Source organism: Rana temporaria, chromosome 4 (assembly GCF_905171775.1).
Source record: "Rana temporaria chromosome 4, aRanTem1.1, whole genome shotgun sequence".
Classification (NCBI taxonomy): domain Eukaryota; kingdom Metazoa; phylum Chordata; class Amphibia; order Anura; family Ranidae; genus Rana; species Rana temporaria.
This window is the reverse complement of record NC_053492.1, coordinates 339,248,468-339,266,062: the sequence shown is the minus strand read 5'-3', so window position 1 is coordinate 339,266,062 and position 17,595 is coordinate 339,248,468. Positions and strand designations below refer to the sequence as shown.

General features: G+C 43.4%; 1 protein-coding gene across 1 annotated transcript in view; it reads right to left on the bottom strand.

The window, feature by feature from the left end:
• Positions 1 to 17,595, bottom strand: part of EDARADD (EDAR associated death domain) — a 152,713-nt gene that overhangs the window by 9,406 nt on the left and 125,712 nt on the right. The window contains 2 exon segments of the mRNA XM_040350759.1: positions 10,292 to 10,337; positions 11,316 to 11,401. Coding sequence (XP_040206693.1) covers positions 10,292 to 10,337; positions 11,316 to 11,401 — 132 coding nt within the window.

Sequence of the window (17,595 nt, the reverse complement as noted above, 5' to 3'; positions counted from 1 at the left end):
GTTGATAACCACAGATGCCAGCCTGAAGGGCTGGGGAGCGGTCCTGGAGGGGCAGATCCAGCAGGGGATTTGGGCAGAGTCGGAAAGACGGCTGCCAATCAATGTCTTGGAGATCAGGGCGGCACGCCTAGCTTTAAAAGCCTGGACATCCAAGCTGCAAGGGTCTCCAGTGAGAGTGCAGTCCGACAATGCCACGGCGGTGGCATATATAAACCACCAAGGGGGCACGAAGAGTCGAGCCGCCCAAAGGGAAGTAAGCTTAATTTTTCGATGGGCAGAAGCGCATGTACCATGCATCTCGGCGGTTTTTATCCCAGGGGTGGACAATTTACAGGCAGACTTCTTGAGTCGCCAGCAGCTGATTTCAGGGGAGTGGTCTCTCCATCCCCAAGTCTTTCAGGAAATCTGCCAAAAATGGGGATTTCCGGATGTGGATATCATGGCATCTAGGTTCAACAGGAAGCTGAACAAGTTCGTGTCCCGATCTAGGGACCCTCTGGCCTGTGGAACCGATGCGTTGGTTTGTCCTTGGCATCCGTTTAGTCTGCTGTACGCCTTCCCCCCGTTACAGATGCTGCCCCGCCTGCTGCGCAGGATCAGGGCAGAAAACAGACCTGTCATTCTGATAGCCCCAGCATGGCCCCGGAGGTCGTGGTACTCACTGATCGTGAGAATGTCAGTAGGGGAACCGTGGACCCTCCCACTTCATCCAGACCTACTCTCTCAAGGTCCGATACTCCACCCTGCCTTACGGCATCTAAATTTGACGGCTTGGCGGCTGAATCCCTGATCCTCAGGGGTAGGGGCCTGTCTAGCCAGGTTATTTTTACTCTGATTAAGGCTAGTAAACCAGTCTCCAGAGTAATTGATTACAGGGTCGGGAGGGCCTACGAAAGCTGGTATGACTCCCAGAGATGGCTTCCACGCAAATACACCATTGACAGGGTATTGCGTTTTTTTCTCCAGATAAGAGTAGATGAGGGTTTGACCTTGAAATGCTATTAAAGGACAGATTTCTGCCTTATCAGTATAGTTTTGTTGGTCGTTGGCCACGCACTCTTTGGTTAAAGCCTTTTTTCAGGGGATCCTATGCATTAAATCCCCCCATCTAATCTCCGGTTTGTCCGTAGGATTTGAATCTTGTGTTGTCAGCTCTACAAAGCAGCCCTTTCAACCTCTGGCAGAGGTTCCGTTGGTTTTACTGACTGGGAAGTTAGTAATATTTTGGTTGCTATAGCTTCCGCTAGAACAATATCAGAGCTGGCAGCCTTGTCTTGTAAGAACCATGCCTCAATTTGCATAAAGACAGGGTGGTTCTTCGGCCGCATCCATGTTTTCTGTCTAGGGTGGTGTCCAGGTTTTCTCTGGAATCAGGATTTGATTTTCCCATCATTTTTTCCAGAAGCACACTTCTAGAAGGGAAGGCTTGCTGCACACCTTGGATATTGTCAGGGCCATGAAGGTCTACCTGAAAACTACAGAGAGACTCATAGGACGGATATATTGTTCATCCTGCCGGAAGGACCCTAAAGGGTCAGGCTACGGCAAGAGCTACCATCACTAGATGGATTAAGCACTTAATTAGTCAGGCCTACGGCTTGAAGGGATTGCCCCCTCATTTTTCAGTTAAGGCCCATTCTACTAGGGCCATGAGCGCCTCCTGGGCAGCACACCACCAGATCTCTATGGCTCAGGTTTGCAAGGCAGCAACCTGATCATCGGTCCACGCGTTCACAAGATTTTACTAATTGAACGTAAGAAGAAGGGCCGGCGCAGCCTTCGGACAAACAGTGCTGCAGGCTGCGATTTAAGATCCTCGAGATCCGGGGCACCCTTGGTTAATTAATGAATGAATTGAATTAATCAGATTAATTAACTTTTTGTTGGATTTAATTTGGATTTATTATGATTTAAAGAATACTTTCTGAATTAGATCTCCTGGTTGAGATGTCTCCCTCCCCTCATTGTAAGCATTGCTTTGGGACATCCCACATAGTAATGAATATGCCGCTCTGTGTCCCGTGATGTACGATAAAGAAAAGGGGATTTTTTAATACAGCTTACCTGTAAAATCCTTTTATTGGAGTACATCACGGGACACAGAGCCCCCACCCTCTTATGGGAAACATTTTGGGAGGCATACTGCTTGCTACAAAACTGAGGGACTCCTCCTATGGGAGGGGGTTATATAGGGAGGGGACTTCCTGTTTAAGATTGCCAGTGTCCATCACCTGAAGGTACTCCATATAACCCACATAGTAATGAATATGCCGCTCTGTGTCCCGTGATGTACTCCAAGAAAAGGATTTTACAGGTAAGCTGTATTAAAAAATCCCCTTTTTATTGTTTGTTTATTTATCCATTTAGTTAGTTTCCTCTCTTCTCCTGAGGAAACACAAGGCACGTAACATGTAGAGCCCAGGACATCTAATCATCTACAGCTGTTACTTCTACAGCTGCCTCATATCTGGACTTGAATAGTATAATGGAATGACTGCTGTTCACCTCTAAAATTCTCGCATTTGTTTTCAGTGGCTTTGTACAGTAATAATTTTTGTAAGAGTGTTTGTACTGACTTTTCAAATATGTATATTTTTTATGTGTTTTTCCCAATGCTATTAAATAAACTTTTTTAAATTGATTACTTATCGAGTGCCTAAAAAGTCCAAGCCTCTTTGCAAATTCCTTGTTTTTTTCATATCAGCATGGATGTCACACCGCTTCCTCAAATTCATTTTATCAAAAATGTAGCTCATATTTCTTCCCCCACTTGCCTCTTCCCCTGATTTCTTTGTCAAAATTAATGGCTCAACTGTCAACCCGTCCCCTCATGCCAAGGTTCTAGGTGTAATCCTGGACTATCGTTTTAGCCCCACATTCAATCACTGTCCAAAGCTTGCCGCCTCAACATCTCCTAAATACGCCCCTTCCTAACCAATGACACCACAAAGATTCTAATTCACTCTGGCTATCTCTTGCCTTGATTACTGCAACACCCTCTTCATTGGCTTACCCTCACATAGGCTATCTACCCTTCAGTCCGTCATGAATGCTGCTGACAGGCTTATCCACCTTACAAACCGCTCAGTGTCTGCTACCCCTCTCTGCCAATCCCTCCACTGGCTTCCGCTCACCGAACAAATTCAATTTAAGATATTAACAATAACTCTCAAAGCCATCCACAACTCTGTCCCTGCTACATCACGAACCTTGTCTCAAAATACCAACCAAATCGTTCTCTTCGTTCCTCCCAAGACCTCCTGCTCTATAAGCTCCATTGTCACTTCATCCCATGCTTGCCTAGATGTTCATTAGCAAACTTCAGACGGGCCTGTACATGTGCTTTCTCGAGCAGGGGGACCTTGCGGGTGCTGCAGGATTTTATTCTTTCACGGTGTAGTGTGTTACCAATTGTTTTCTTGGTTACTATGGTCCTAGCTGCCTTGAGATCATTGACAGGATTCTTCCGTGTTGTTTTGGGCTGATTCCTTACCATTCCCATGATCATTGAAACTCTGTGAGGAGAGATCTTGCATGGAGCTCCAGACCGAGAGAGATTGACAGTTATTTTGTGTTTCTTCCATTTGCAAATAATCGCACCAACTTTTGTCACCCTCTCACTAAGCCAGGGCCAGATTAAGAACATAATGGGCCTGGTGCTGAGGATTTTGGTGGGGCCTTTTTAGGCTGCATTCACACCTCCGCGACAAGTAACGCCGCGTACGCGGCGTATTTTGCCGCGAATAGTGTAACTTTTTTTTTACAAATCCTTCCTATTGCTTTGTATGGCCAAACGCCAATGCCGCCTGAAAAAAAGGGTCCGGGACTTTTTTTCATGCCGCAGGTGAACGGCGTCTATGAGATGTGAACCATCTCATAGACAGCAATGGGAATTCTCCCCTCCAGCGGCACGAGCGGCCGGCGTCGGGCGTTTTGTCGCGGAGGATGGGGTGTAATAAATAATAAATAAATGCGTGGGAATGACATGAACGCAGCCCAGCCAAGGCAAGTGACCAAAGGCACAGAACCCAGAAGGAAGACCGGGTGAAGATGGAAGTGTCCAGGCCCCGCCTGATTCATCGCAGCACTGGAGTGCTCAGTCTGAAAATTTAAGTGTACACTAATGTGTTAATATGCTGTGCATACTTGTACGTTGTGGCATAACCTACCCCAGGGCCTCTAAAAAGTAGTAATGTCAGGAAAGTTTACTACCGCTTTATTATCCCAGGATCCCAGGAGCCTCTCATGGGGCCCCTACTGACCCGGTGGATGGTAGCCCTTGGGCAGTGCCTAAGTGCACAGTTGCCAACATTTAAAAAATATTTTCAGGGCCACTTTTTTATATAAGTGCTATATTTAGAGTAGCTGAGATCCCCGATGTTCCTCTATACATCATAGTAGTAATCACAAAATTAAATGAGTACTAATAATGGGGCAGAACAAATATGAGAACTGATATTTCCTTTAGTTGAACTAACACAAGTGTGTCCATTCTAGAGCTGGTAACATTGAGGATATTCAGTATAATTTTAAAGAACTGTTTTTGTGGGTAAGCGACATAGGGGAGGAGTATGGACGTTATATATGTGGGAAGTATGTGCAGGTGAGGGAGAGGAATGTGGAGGGTCTAACAGTGGGCACTATGTACAGGAGAGGAGTACAAAGGGTACGGAAAAAAGCACTATGTACAGGAGAGGAGTGTGAAGGGTATGACAATGGGCAGTATGTACAGGAAGAGTGATGGGGTATGACAGAGGGTAGTACGTACCAGAGAGAAGTGTGGAGGGTATGATGGGGCAGTATGTACAGGAGAGGAATGTAGACGGTATGATAGTGGGCTCTATGTATAGGAGAGGAGTGTGGAGGGTATGACAGTGGGCACTATGTATAGGAGAGGAGTGTGGAGGGTATGACAGTGAGCAGTATGTACAGGAGAGGAGTGTGGAGGGTATGACAGTGGGCACTATGTATAGGAGAGGAGTGTGGAGGGTATGACAGTGAGCAGTATGTACAGGAGAGGAGTGTGGAGGGTGCGACAGTGGGCACTAAGTACAGGAGAGAAGTGTATGACAGCAGGCACTATGTACAGGAGAGGAGTGTGAAGGGTATGACAGTGGGCGCTATGTATAGGAGAGAAGTGTGAAGAGTATGACAGTGGGCACTATGTACAGGAGAGGAGTGTGGAGAGTATGACAGTGAGCACTATGTACAGGAGTGGAAGGATATTTAGGGACTGAGTAGTGGTTAAGCGGGTCATACATGGATTGAAATTACGCCAATTATGCAGAGACCAGCCATAGTCAATCTATGTATGGGCTAGCTGGTTTTACACAAGTCAATCTATTAATCAACTTGAGTACAACCAGCCTGTTTTTTTTTTCTTAAAACAATCAGTGCTGCCAGCTAAAGTTAGCAACACTGATGATTGTACGCACTGGCAGAACACAATAACACTGCAGGAGTGATTCCCCCATCCACAGGTCAGCAGGTGAGAGGGTGTGTGGGGACAGGCTGGAGAGAGATACTAGTCAGTGGCTGGGTAGGCACTGGTAGTATCAGAGCCAGATACACACAGGTTACATACGCCACGATCGTTAGAGCGAGAACAATAATTCTAGTACTAGACCTCCTCTGTAACTCTAAACATGTAACCTAAAAAAATGTAAAGCATCGCTTAGGATACCAAAAAAAATTGTGCTAACTTAACTAACTAACTGTTTTTTTAATGAATGAAACATTTTTTTCCAAAAAAACATGTTTGAAAAATTGCTGCGCAAATACCGTGCCAGAGCTGCACAATTAATCGTTAAAAAAATCGTGATCTCGACTCAACCCCCCTGACGATCTTCAATGCAGAGTTTGCTGATTCTTTCATATAACAAGTGGAGAGACTTTCAGCTGTCAAAAGAAAATATCTGGGCAGTCTGCCAAGTTTTTAACAGGAAACATTGTAACTGACACTTCCTTCTTATATCAAAGGGATACACTTCTGTGTGTAAGGGCCCTTTCACACTGGGGCATTTTTCAAGCGCTTTAGCGTTAAAAAAAGCGCCTGTAAAACGCCTGAAAGAAGCTGCATCTGCAATCCCAATGTGAAAGCTTGAGTGCTTTCACACTAAAGCGCCTGAAAAACACCCCAGTGTGAAAGTGGTCTTAGCGTTAAAAAAAAGCGCCTGAAAGAAGCTGCATCTGTAATCCCAATGTGAAAGCCTGAGTGCTTTCACACTGAGGCGCTGAGCTGGCTAACTAACATTGTAACTAAATTTAACCAACACTTGTTTCTTAAGTTAGAAAGCAATATTATTTGCTAGAAAATTACTTGGAACTGCCAAACATTATATATATTTTAGCAGAGACTCTAGGGAATACAATGGCTATTGCTGCAATATGGTATGTCACACTGCATTTTCCCACTTCAATGAATAATAAAAACCATAAAAACAAAACAGTGGAGTTAGCCCATTTTTTTTTTTTGTTTTTGTTTTAATGTGAAAGATGATGTTACGCCGCAACAATCGTGAGAGAATCGTGATCTATCTGCTAAGCAAAAAAAATGCAATTCTCATTTTAGCCAGAATTGTGCAGCTCTATACCGTGCAACATAAAAAGTGCAAAGACCACCATAGAGTAATTTTCTAGCAAAAAACAAATGATGATTTTTACATGTAGTAGAGGTCATCGAGCTACAACCCCCCAAATTCGATCTTAAAAAAAAAAAAAAATTTTTTTTTTTTTTTTTGGGCAAATGGGCCTATCTTGAGAAAGGGGCCTGGAGCTGCAGCTCCATCAGCCCCATTGTTAATCCGGCCCTGCACTAAGCTGCTTGTCTTGTAGACTTGTGTAGGTCTGCAATCCTGTCCCTGAGATCCTTGGACATCTCTTTGGTCTTGGCCATGGTGGAGAGATTGGGATCTGATTGGTTGATTGCTTTTGTGGACAGGTGTCTTTTATACAGGTAACAAGCTGAGATTAGAAGAGAGTGCTTCTAATCTCAGCTTGTTACCTGTGTAAAAGACACCTGGGAGCCAGAAATCTTGCTGATTGATAGAGGATCAAATATTTATTTTACTTTATAATTTTTTTTAAATGCTTTTTCTGGACATTTTTGTTGTTATTCTGTCTCTCACGGTTAAAATAAGCCTACCATTAAATTAGACTGATCATTTCTTTGTCATTGGGGGATCAAATGTTTCTTTCCCTCACTGTATATCCCATGGTACCTTGCTGCCTGCAAGTAGTGATTCATGTACTGACTCCACCTCCTAAAACTAATCCTCTCAGCGCTTCTGCAGTTCAGAAGGCAGGCTCTGTGAAATCTGTGACACATTAGTGTCTACTTACAGAGTATATATAGTGAATAAGTGTTACAGAATTCAAGAAAGTAGAAGTAGGGGGATATTCACAAATTAAGTTTACAAACTTCAAGATCATTCAGATTAATAAGAGTAGGCTAGAAATGATTGAAATACAATGTGGAAAAAATTATATGAGTTTACAATCTGACCATGAATGTAATTTAGCCTGCATTTACACCCGAGCAGAGCATGATCAGAGCGTATTCCTAGTGACTTTGAACTGTCTTTTTTTTCAGGTGTTTTAAAGGCTTATTACAGCCATTTTCACAGCTTCAGAAGTTTGTTTCTTGGGATGGGAAAATAATTTATAGGAGGAGAGGTTTCTTCAGACATAAAAGTGCGTGAAAAACTACATGTAACACATGTTTACAGGCACTCCCACTGAAGTATATGGGACCAAAAGGTCCTGAATATGCTCAACCACTTAAGACCCAGACCTTTAGGTACTGTAGCTAAAGGACCTGGCCAGTTTTTGCGATTCGGCACTGCGCCGCTTTAACTGACAATTGCGCGGTCGTGCGACGTGGCTCCCAAACAAAATTGGCGTCCTTTTATTCCCACATATAGAGCTGTCTTTTGGTGGTATTTGATCACCTCTGTGGTTTTTATTTTTTGCGCTATTAACAAACAAAGAGCGACAATTTTGAAAAAAATGCTATATTTTTTACTTTTTGCTATAATAAATATCCCCCAAAAATATATAAAAAAAAATGTTTTCCTCAGTTTAGGCCGATACGTATTCTTCTACCTATTTTTGGTAAAAAATAAAATCGCAATAAGCGTTTATCGATTGGTTTGCGCAAAATTTATAGCGTTTACAAAATAGGGGATAGTTTTATTGCATTTTTATAAAAAAAATATTTTTTTACTACTAATGGCGGCGATCAGCGATTTTTTTCATGACTGCGACATTATGGTGGACACTTCGGACAATTTTGACAAATTTTTGGGACCATTGTCATTTTCACAGCAAAAAATGCATTAAAAATGCATTGTTTACTGTGAAAATGACAATTGCAGTTTGGGAGTTAACCACAAGGGGGCGCTGAAGGGGTTAAGTGTGACCTCATTTGTGTTTCTAACTGTAGGGGGTGTGGCTGTAGGTGTGACGTCATTGATTGTGTTTCCCTATAAAAGGGAACACACGATCGATGACGGCGCCACAGTGAAGAACGGGGAAGCTGTGTTTACACACAGCTCTCCCCGTTCTTCAGCTCCGGGGACCGATCGCGGGACTCCAGCGGCGATCCGGTCTGCGGGTCCCGCGGTCACGGAGCTTCGGACCGGGTCACGGGCACGCGCCCGTGACCCACGGCTGGGCACTTAAAGAGGATGTACCTGTACGTGCTTGTGCCCAGCCGTGACATTCTGCCAACGTATATGTGCAGGAGGCGGTCCTTAAGCGGTTAAAAGAAGCTTATGTACTTTTGTGAGTGCAGGGCATAAAGCGTAAGGGAAATTGAGCGTACAATTGTTAACAGGGACAATTAAAAAGAATGGGATTTGGCGTAGTTAGATGTAGGGAAACAAAAGTTTTAAAAGTGTGAATGTGGTCTTAGGGGGGTTAAGTGGTTGGAAAGATTAAAGGGTCACTAAAGGAATTTTTTTTACCTTACTGCAGTCCTGGTTTCATGTCCTCATTGTTCGTTTCTGCTCTGATGTTGCTGTAATCCTTCTCTGTTCTGAACAGTCTGTTTCCTGATAAAAAAAGTCATGGGAGCTTTCTCTCTGTGGTCACTAATCAAGGAGGTGTGATTACTGTGTGTCTAAAACCCCTCAACACCAATCAGTTTTGTTTTAAAAACCATCACTGCCCTGTTTTGGCTCTTTGGGCCAAATCTTCAAAGGAGATACGCAGGCGGAACTGCTGTTCAGCCTGCGTATCCCTGTGCCTAACTTTGGAAACGATCCTCAAAAGGATTTTCCCAAAGTTAGGCAGAAGATCTGACATCTGTAAGACACTTACACTGTCAGATCTTAGGATGCAGTACCGCATCCGCCGCTGGGGGCATTTCTCATTGAAATGCCGCTTTGCGTATGCAAATGAGGACTTAAGCAGATCCACAAAGCTTTTAAGCATTGTGGTTTCTGCGTAAGTTACGATTTGCTTGCGCAAAACTAGGGCTGGTTTTACAATGTGTAAATTTAGTACACCATGTAAAATCAGACCTTTTTTTCGATCGCCACGATTTTTTTTTAAATTTGAATTTTTTTCCCGGCGCGTATTTTTTTTTTTTCCCGACGCAACTTTATTGTCCCGTCGCGATCCACAAAGCCCGGCATAAATTACGTTCGCGCGCTGCCCGTCGGGAAAAATGACGTCACACGCATGCGCAGTACGTCCGGCGCGGGAGCGTGCCTAATTTAAATGGGAATCGCCCATTTAAACTAGGAACGCCTTGCGACGGACGGAGTTAAGTTGCGCTGCCGCAATTTTCCGGGTAAGTGCTTTGAGAATCGGTACTTAATTTCGGAAAATTGCGGCAGTGTAACTTAACTCCCTAAAGTTAAGTTAAGCAAGATTTTTGAGAATTTGGCCCTTTGTCTCTGTTCATCACAGAAGCATGAAACTAGATGCAAAAACGGAACTGAAACTGCAGGTACATTATATGATTGATTTTTATCTATTTTTAATCATTTTTAAAAGGAATCAGTTAACTATTATGTCTCTATACCCTGTAAACAGTCATTTCAGCAAAAAAAATTTTTTCCTTTACAACTCCTTTAAGTGTTAATTAAAGTTTAGGGTGCAAGGCTAACTTTCAGGTTTAGATTAAGGGTAGGCATCAGGCGTAGATTAGGTTTTAGGTTACATTCATGTACCCAAATTATTGCAAAATATAAAATACGATTGCAGAAAGAAAAATAAAACAACTAAACTAAAAAACTGATTTAAATGGTTGATTTTTCCACTACAAAATTAAATTCAAGCTTACCAGATAGAGCATGTATAGTAGTCACTGGCCAGTCATTTTCTTCTGGCTGAAAAAATATTTAAAACATAAGTTTAAATATATGCATAATTTAATTTCTAGTTAAAATGTTAAATACTAAGGAAACAAAGCAAGAATGTATAACAAAACACCTTAAGCTGCTCCCCTGGAGATGAAGTAAAAATCTTCTATCTAGTAAGTGTTGCAGAGATAGGGGGTGCTATATAAGTGGCACAATTGTGATAATGTACCAAATAAATACTACTCCTATAAATACATATAAATTAATAACACTACTGTGAATATTAATGATCAAAGTCCGTGATGTGCAAATCACACCAATAAATCAAAAAAGGTCCAAAATTATAACAAACATTAATTGCATAATATGTTTGAAAGTCCAATGATGAACAATCTTGCTGTGAAAGAGATATAGTAACTTCTCCAACATGTGGTGTGTGATCCTTCACCATACACTGTGTGTTACGACACCCAAAGTGCACTAAAAATTGAGTGAGTACTGAGTATTGCGCTTGCCAGAAATATCTGACCTCTTTATTTAAAAAGAAAACGCTTGAGAAGGATAATGCCTACACACATATCAATTTGACAAGAGTATTTACGATCACCTCGTATGATTTATTGGTGTGATTTGCACATCACGGACTTTGATCACTAATATTCACAGTAGTGTTATTAATTTATATGTATTTATAGGAGTAGTATTTATTTGGTACATTATCACAAATGTGCCACTTAAAAAGCAACACAAAGCAAGAATGTTACCTAGATGCTAGATTTATGCAAAACTAACTTCAATAATTTTAATAACTTATCAGCATATATTGTTAGGCTTGTATCGTGTCAGCTTAACCACAAACTTAAATGTGGTATAGTTATGAAAAAATATATAAAAACAATCTATATATATATATATATATATATATATATATATATATATATATATATATATATATATATATATATATATATATATATATATATATATATATATATAGACCCTTACCTGCTTTATTCTGTCGGAATCCGGTATTGGAGCTAAAGTAGAATCAGCTTGTTCCACCAGGACATCATTTCTTGAGCATGTATCATCTACAGGAGAAGAGATCACAGCTCTGCCTTTAACATATAAAGTGACCTAACATACTGTATAAAGTGACTCATTTGCAACATATCTAAGCCCAAAATGTAAAACGACTGTATAATTTAATTACACAAAATACAAACAAAAATGAACATTACGATCCTAAGAGAAACCTGAAAGACTTTAACCACTTGCCGACTGCCGCCTGTATATATATATCAGCAGAATGGCACAGCTGCGCAAAGCAATGTACAGGTACGTTGCTTTGAATTTGGCACTGTGCGGGTGGCGCGCACCCCTGCTGCGAACTCTGTGACCATGCCCACGGTACCCGTGGACTCGATGTCCCCCGGTGTTCCACGCCACGGTCATGTCACGGAGCTGCAGAACAGGGAGATGCCTGTGTAAACAAGGCATTTCCCTGTTCTGCCTTATGACAGGAAACTGATCTACTGCTCCCTGTCATTGGGAGCAGTCATCAATGTTGTGTCACTGGTAGCCCAGCCCCCTCCACAGTTAGAATCACTCCCTAGGACACACGTTTCCCCTTCCTCGCCCCCTAGTGGTCAACCCCTTCCCTGCCAGTGTCATTTACACAGTAATCAGTGCATTTTTATAGCACTGAACGCTGTATAAATGACGATTGTCCCAAAATAGCACCAAAGGTGTCTGATGTGTCCGCCATAATGTCGCAGTCATGATAAAAATTGCAGATCGCTGCCATTACTAATAAAAAAAAATATTATTAAAAATGCCATAAATCTATCCTCTATTTTGTAGACGCTATGGGCTAGATTCACATAGATCAGCGGATCTTTAGATCCGCGTGATCTATGTGATTTAAGATCCGCTGGCGCAAGTTTGAGAGGCAAGTGGCTAATTCACTAAACACTTACCTCCAAACTTGCGGCGGCGGATCGTAAATCCCCCGGCGGAATAAAAATTCCGTGGCTAGGGGGAGTGTACTATTTAAATCAGGCGCGTTCCCGCGCCGATTTTAATGCGCATGCGCCGTCCGAGAAATTTCCCGGTATGCATTGCTCCCACTGACGTCACTAGGACGTCAGTGGTTTCGACGCTTACGTAAATGACGTCCATCCGTATTCGAGAACGACTTACGCAAACGACGTAAAAAAAACAAAAATCGACGCAGGAACAACGGCTATACTTAACATTGGCTGCGCCTCATAGAAGCAGGGGTAAGTATACCCCGGGAAAACCGCTACGGAAACGTCGTAACAACACTGCGTCGGGTCCGCGTACGTTCGTGAATTGCCGTATCTCGCTGATTTACATATTTCTCAATGTAAATCAGCGAGAACGCCCCCCCCGCGGCCATTTTTAAATTGCAGTTAAGATCCGACGGTGTAACACAGTTACACCTGTCGGATCTTAGGCATATCTATGCATAACTGATTCTATGAATCAGTCGCATAGATACGACCAGCCTAAGTCAGAGATACGACGGAGTATCAGGAGATACACCGTCGTATCTCTCTGTGAATCTAGCCCTATAACTTTTGCGCAAACCAATCAATATACGCTTATTGCGATTTTTTTTTTACCAAAAATATGTAGAATACATATCGGCCTAAACTGATAAAGAAATTCGTTTTTTTATATATTTTTTGGAGATATTTATTATACCAAAAAGAAAAATTGCTTTTTTTTTTCAAAATGTACGCTCTTTTTTTTGTTTATAGCGTGAAAAATAAAAACCGCAGAGGTGATCAGCAATTGTCACTTAAAGCGACACAGTGCCGAATCGCAAAAATTGTCCCGGTCATTGGGCAGCCAAATCCTCTGGGGCTGAAGTGGTTAAAGTAGAGATGGTGTTTGATTTAGCTTGCCTACATCTACAGAAAGCAAATATTCATTAAGGCCAGGCTTTTGTCCGTTTTTTTTTTTTTAAGTTGTTTTTATTAAAGTTTTACACATAAAAACAGAGAAAAGGAAAAAAAAAAAACATACATAGCCTAAGCGCTTACAATATAGTCACAATAATCGGCACAATACAGTACTGCAATGTATACATGGTGACAAGTAATATGATAGGGTGAGGGTACAACAAATCCTTGCCTAAATATAGCCAGAAGTACACCTGCATTTCATCTCAGCCGGGACCGCCCAGTTATGGGCGAGTATATCAAAGACCATCTATGTAATGGCGAGGGCCGAGCCTCACAATAGTATCCCTGTGCACTCCATTTCAGCAAGCAGTCTCAGGTTCTGCCAGCCAAGCACGCCAAACTTTGTTGTACTTCAGTGGGCAGCCTCGGTTTGCATAGGTGTCCCTGTACAGGGGAAGGCTGGTGTTCCCCAAGCATTTCCACTGCACCAAAGAGGGGGGAGTGGATTTTTTCCAGTGTGTAGCAATATTCTAACGTACATAGAAAAGCAACAGGCTGACTAAAATGCGTTTCGCGGAGGTCGGGACAATGATTCCCAAGAGACATGCTTCTATCACCAATGGTATATGGACCACTGCAACTTTATTGATCAAATCCAACACTGCCCCCCAGTACTGTCTGACCCCGGGGGAACTGCCAGAAAATATGGGAGAAGTCGTCTGGGGAGGCACCACAACTCCAACACTCGGGAGAATGCACGGGGGGTTCATCTTATGAAGTCTGTGCGGGGTGAAATATGCTCTATGAACAATTTTATACTGCACCAACCTGTCCCGGATAGAGACAAGAGAGCGGAAAGGGAGATCCCAGACATCATCCCAGTCGTCTGCTTCTAAAGTGGAGATGTCACCTTGCCAGCTGGACCGCAGCCTGTCAAGGGGGGGGGGAGAGACACAAAGAGCAGATACGAGTACAAATGCGAGGTGGGTTTTTCAGGACAACTAAATCTGAGTGTTCTCTCCAACTCCGACTGGGCCACGATGCAGGAGGAAAGCGGGAACTGAGCTGTAAATGCATGTGACAGTTGGTGGTATCTAAAAAGATAATGATTGGGCAGGTTGAAAGTGGAGGAGAGATCAGAGAAGGGCAACAAGGCATTTTGCGACACTATATGTGATTTGAATTTGATGCCGTGTTTTGACCATGCGTAGAGATCTAAAAGTTTATAAAAGTGAGGTAGGCTAGGATTGATCCAAATTGGGGCATTTGGGGAGATTTCAGAAGGTTTAAATTTTTCAATGGCCAGGCCAGCTCGCCACGCCCGCAGGGTGGTAAGCATGGATGGGGTTAGTGGACACAGAGCATGAGGGCCCTGGTATAACAATAGTTGGAGGGCTTCCAACGAGCCAACCACTGTAGCTTCCAGCACAGTGGACGAGTTTGTCCTGTCTGGCCGCAACCACCAAGCCGCAGTCACCAACTGCGTGGCCAAGTAGCAGTCCGGAAATGCCATGCCACCCTGCGTCCGTGGCCTCATTAATGTTGTCAGCCGGTATCTGGGCGGTGAGTGGCCCCATATGAAAGAGGAGAAAATTTGATTCAATTTCCGAAAAAAGGACTTGGATACCCATTGCGGGGAATGGCAGAAAAGGTAAGTAAGCTTGGGAACAAACTTAATTTTAATGAGATTCACACGCCCCCAAACGGACAGAGGGAGGTTACCCCATGATTTGAGCTTCGATTGGGCCTCTAGGAGCACCGGGGCCAGATAAAATGGTATATATTCTGATGCTGAGGCGGAGAGTCCTAAATATTTGAAGAATCAACCCAGCAAAGGGGACTATCAGGTGGGGAGGTAGATATGGCCGCCCGGTTAATCGGGAAGAGGATTAACCCTGAGTCCTGTGACCTTAGCAAAGGTGTCCAGAACAGTCAGTGCTCCCTGCAGCGAAGGACCAGCATCATTAAGGAAGAGCAACATGTCGTCCGCGTATAGGGCCATCCTCTCCTCCAGCAACCCCACACGGAGACCTTTAATGTGCTGTGACGCATGCGCCGTCCTGTGGAGGCATCCCAGTGCGGATGTTCAGAATCACGTCGGAACAACTGCCTAAGATACGACGGATCACTGCCTATGACGTGAACGTAACCTACGCCTAGTCATATTCACGTTCTACGTAAATTACGTAAAATACGACGGCTTGTGTTCCCTTTGCATGGATGCTGCTGAGTTACACCTCCTTTATGGGGAATAACTTTACGCCGGATGTATGACTTTACGCACACTGCGTCGGACGGACGTACGTTCGTGAATCGGCGTATCTCCCTCATTTGCATATGTGAATAGAAAATCAACGGGAGCGCCAAATACGTCCAGCGTAAATATGCGCCCACTCTACGCCGGCGAGCCAGAGTCCTTACATCAGTGTCCCCATCAGCAGAGCCCCAGCAGTGTCTACTTGTACTCTGAAGAGAGAAGCCGATTGGCTGCCCCTCCCCTCTCCACTGAACACATGGGGAAACAGTCCTCGCGGCGGCCATCTTTTTGTAACCCACTGCCCTTTTTTACAAAAACAGTCCCGATTTACCAGGCCAAAAGCAAAATCCTGGGATTTTTATTGGGTCAAGGGTCCAAAAATCAGGATTGTCCCGGGAAAACCGGGACTGTTGGCAAGTATGATTATCATTTCAGTGACTAAGGCAAAGCTTGTTGTGGCAGCTCAGACAGACATCAAATGCAATTTCTCATTTTGAGGAGCAGCTTCTTTCAAAGCTCAGTCTATGCAGGAAGAGATCATCTTGTTTAACTTCTTCTCACTGCTGGACACATCTCTATAGTGTCACTAGTTCTTCAGCTTACCAACTGGTCACCTTAAAGTGGAACTAAACCCTCCTATCCTTTTACAGCAAAGGAAGCTGCCTTAGACTGTGATGCAAAATTGCGATTGTGCTGTGCATGTGCACAGTAATGACACTAGTCATTTGATGGCCTGACAATTTGGTTGAGAGCACAACTGTGACAGTTATCATTCATGGCATGCATTGAACGTACAGTAACTGTTTTAAGAAACAGCCACATTAATTGGTTTAGGTCTATGTTAGGCTTTATTTTAGACACCTCATCACCTGACCTGTACAACAGATGCTTTTCCTTTGTGGATCCAGCACACCCAACAGCTCCTGCCCCAAGTACTTTTGGCACTAAATACTACTAAGGTCAGAATCCTATATACCCAGGAAAGCTTTGCAAAAGCTGTAGGTTAAGGGTTGTACAGAAGACCTCTTCAACCCTTTATAGTAAGCTAGGTCTAGGCCTAAGTGGATGTTTAACTGCATTGCAGATGGCTGTCATACCAGGATAGTTACTTTTGTGTGTGTGTGTTAAAGTGGTTGTAAACATCACTCTTACCTAAAGGTAAGCCTATAATAAGGCTTACCTGTAGGTACTGGAAATATCTCCTAAACCTGCACTGTTTATGAGATATTTACCATATAAGCTTGTGCCGACTTCATCAGCGCATGTGCACTGAAGAAAGGGCACGATTGTACAGTTTAAGAGGCTCGTATGCACGGGAGTGACGTCGCGTGACTCTGTCCTGTCACAGAGCCAGAGTTCACGGCCCTGGAAGGAAAAGGGGTCATCGCGGGCTTCGTTTGTAGGTAAGTGGCACATAATGGTCTAGAATGCCATGCATACTAGCTCATTATGCTTTTACGTTGCAGGGGAAAAAGAGGAAGTAAAACCCATCAGGGCTTCCTTCCTCTTTAAGCCTAACTTAAAGATAGTAAGGCACAATCCCAAAGAAGACATAGCAGTCGTGGTGGGAACAATTGTGAACTCCAGACTTGACTAAGCAAACGCCCTCTACCTCGGACTCCCAAAGTACCAAATCACTCCAGACGCCAGACTTGTGACTGGGAAGAAACCATGGGAATCAATTTCACCTTCTCTGAGATCCCTTCATTGGTTGCCAGTAAAAGACAGAATTGTGTTTAAAGCACTCTGTCTGACGCATAAGTGCATCCATGGGAAGGCCCCACAATATCTATGCGAAAAAATAAAACCTCACAACACTAATCGCGTTCTACGATCCGCCAACCAAAATCTGCTCCAAATACCCAAAGCCAGATACAAGTCCAAAGGGGAAAGAAGGTTTGCGTTCCAGGGTCCCAGACTATGGAACGCTTTACCAACCAGCATTCGGTTGGAGGAGAACCACCAGGCCTTCAGAAGACAGATCAAAACTCATCTCTTTTGATATCAAAGGAGACGGGAACAACGAGCGCTCAGAGGCGATTTAGTTTGCATGTGCTGCGCTATATAAGTTTTTCACTCACTCACAATCCCATCA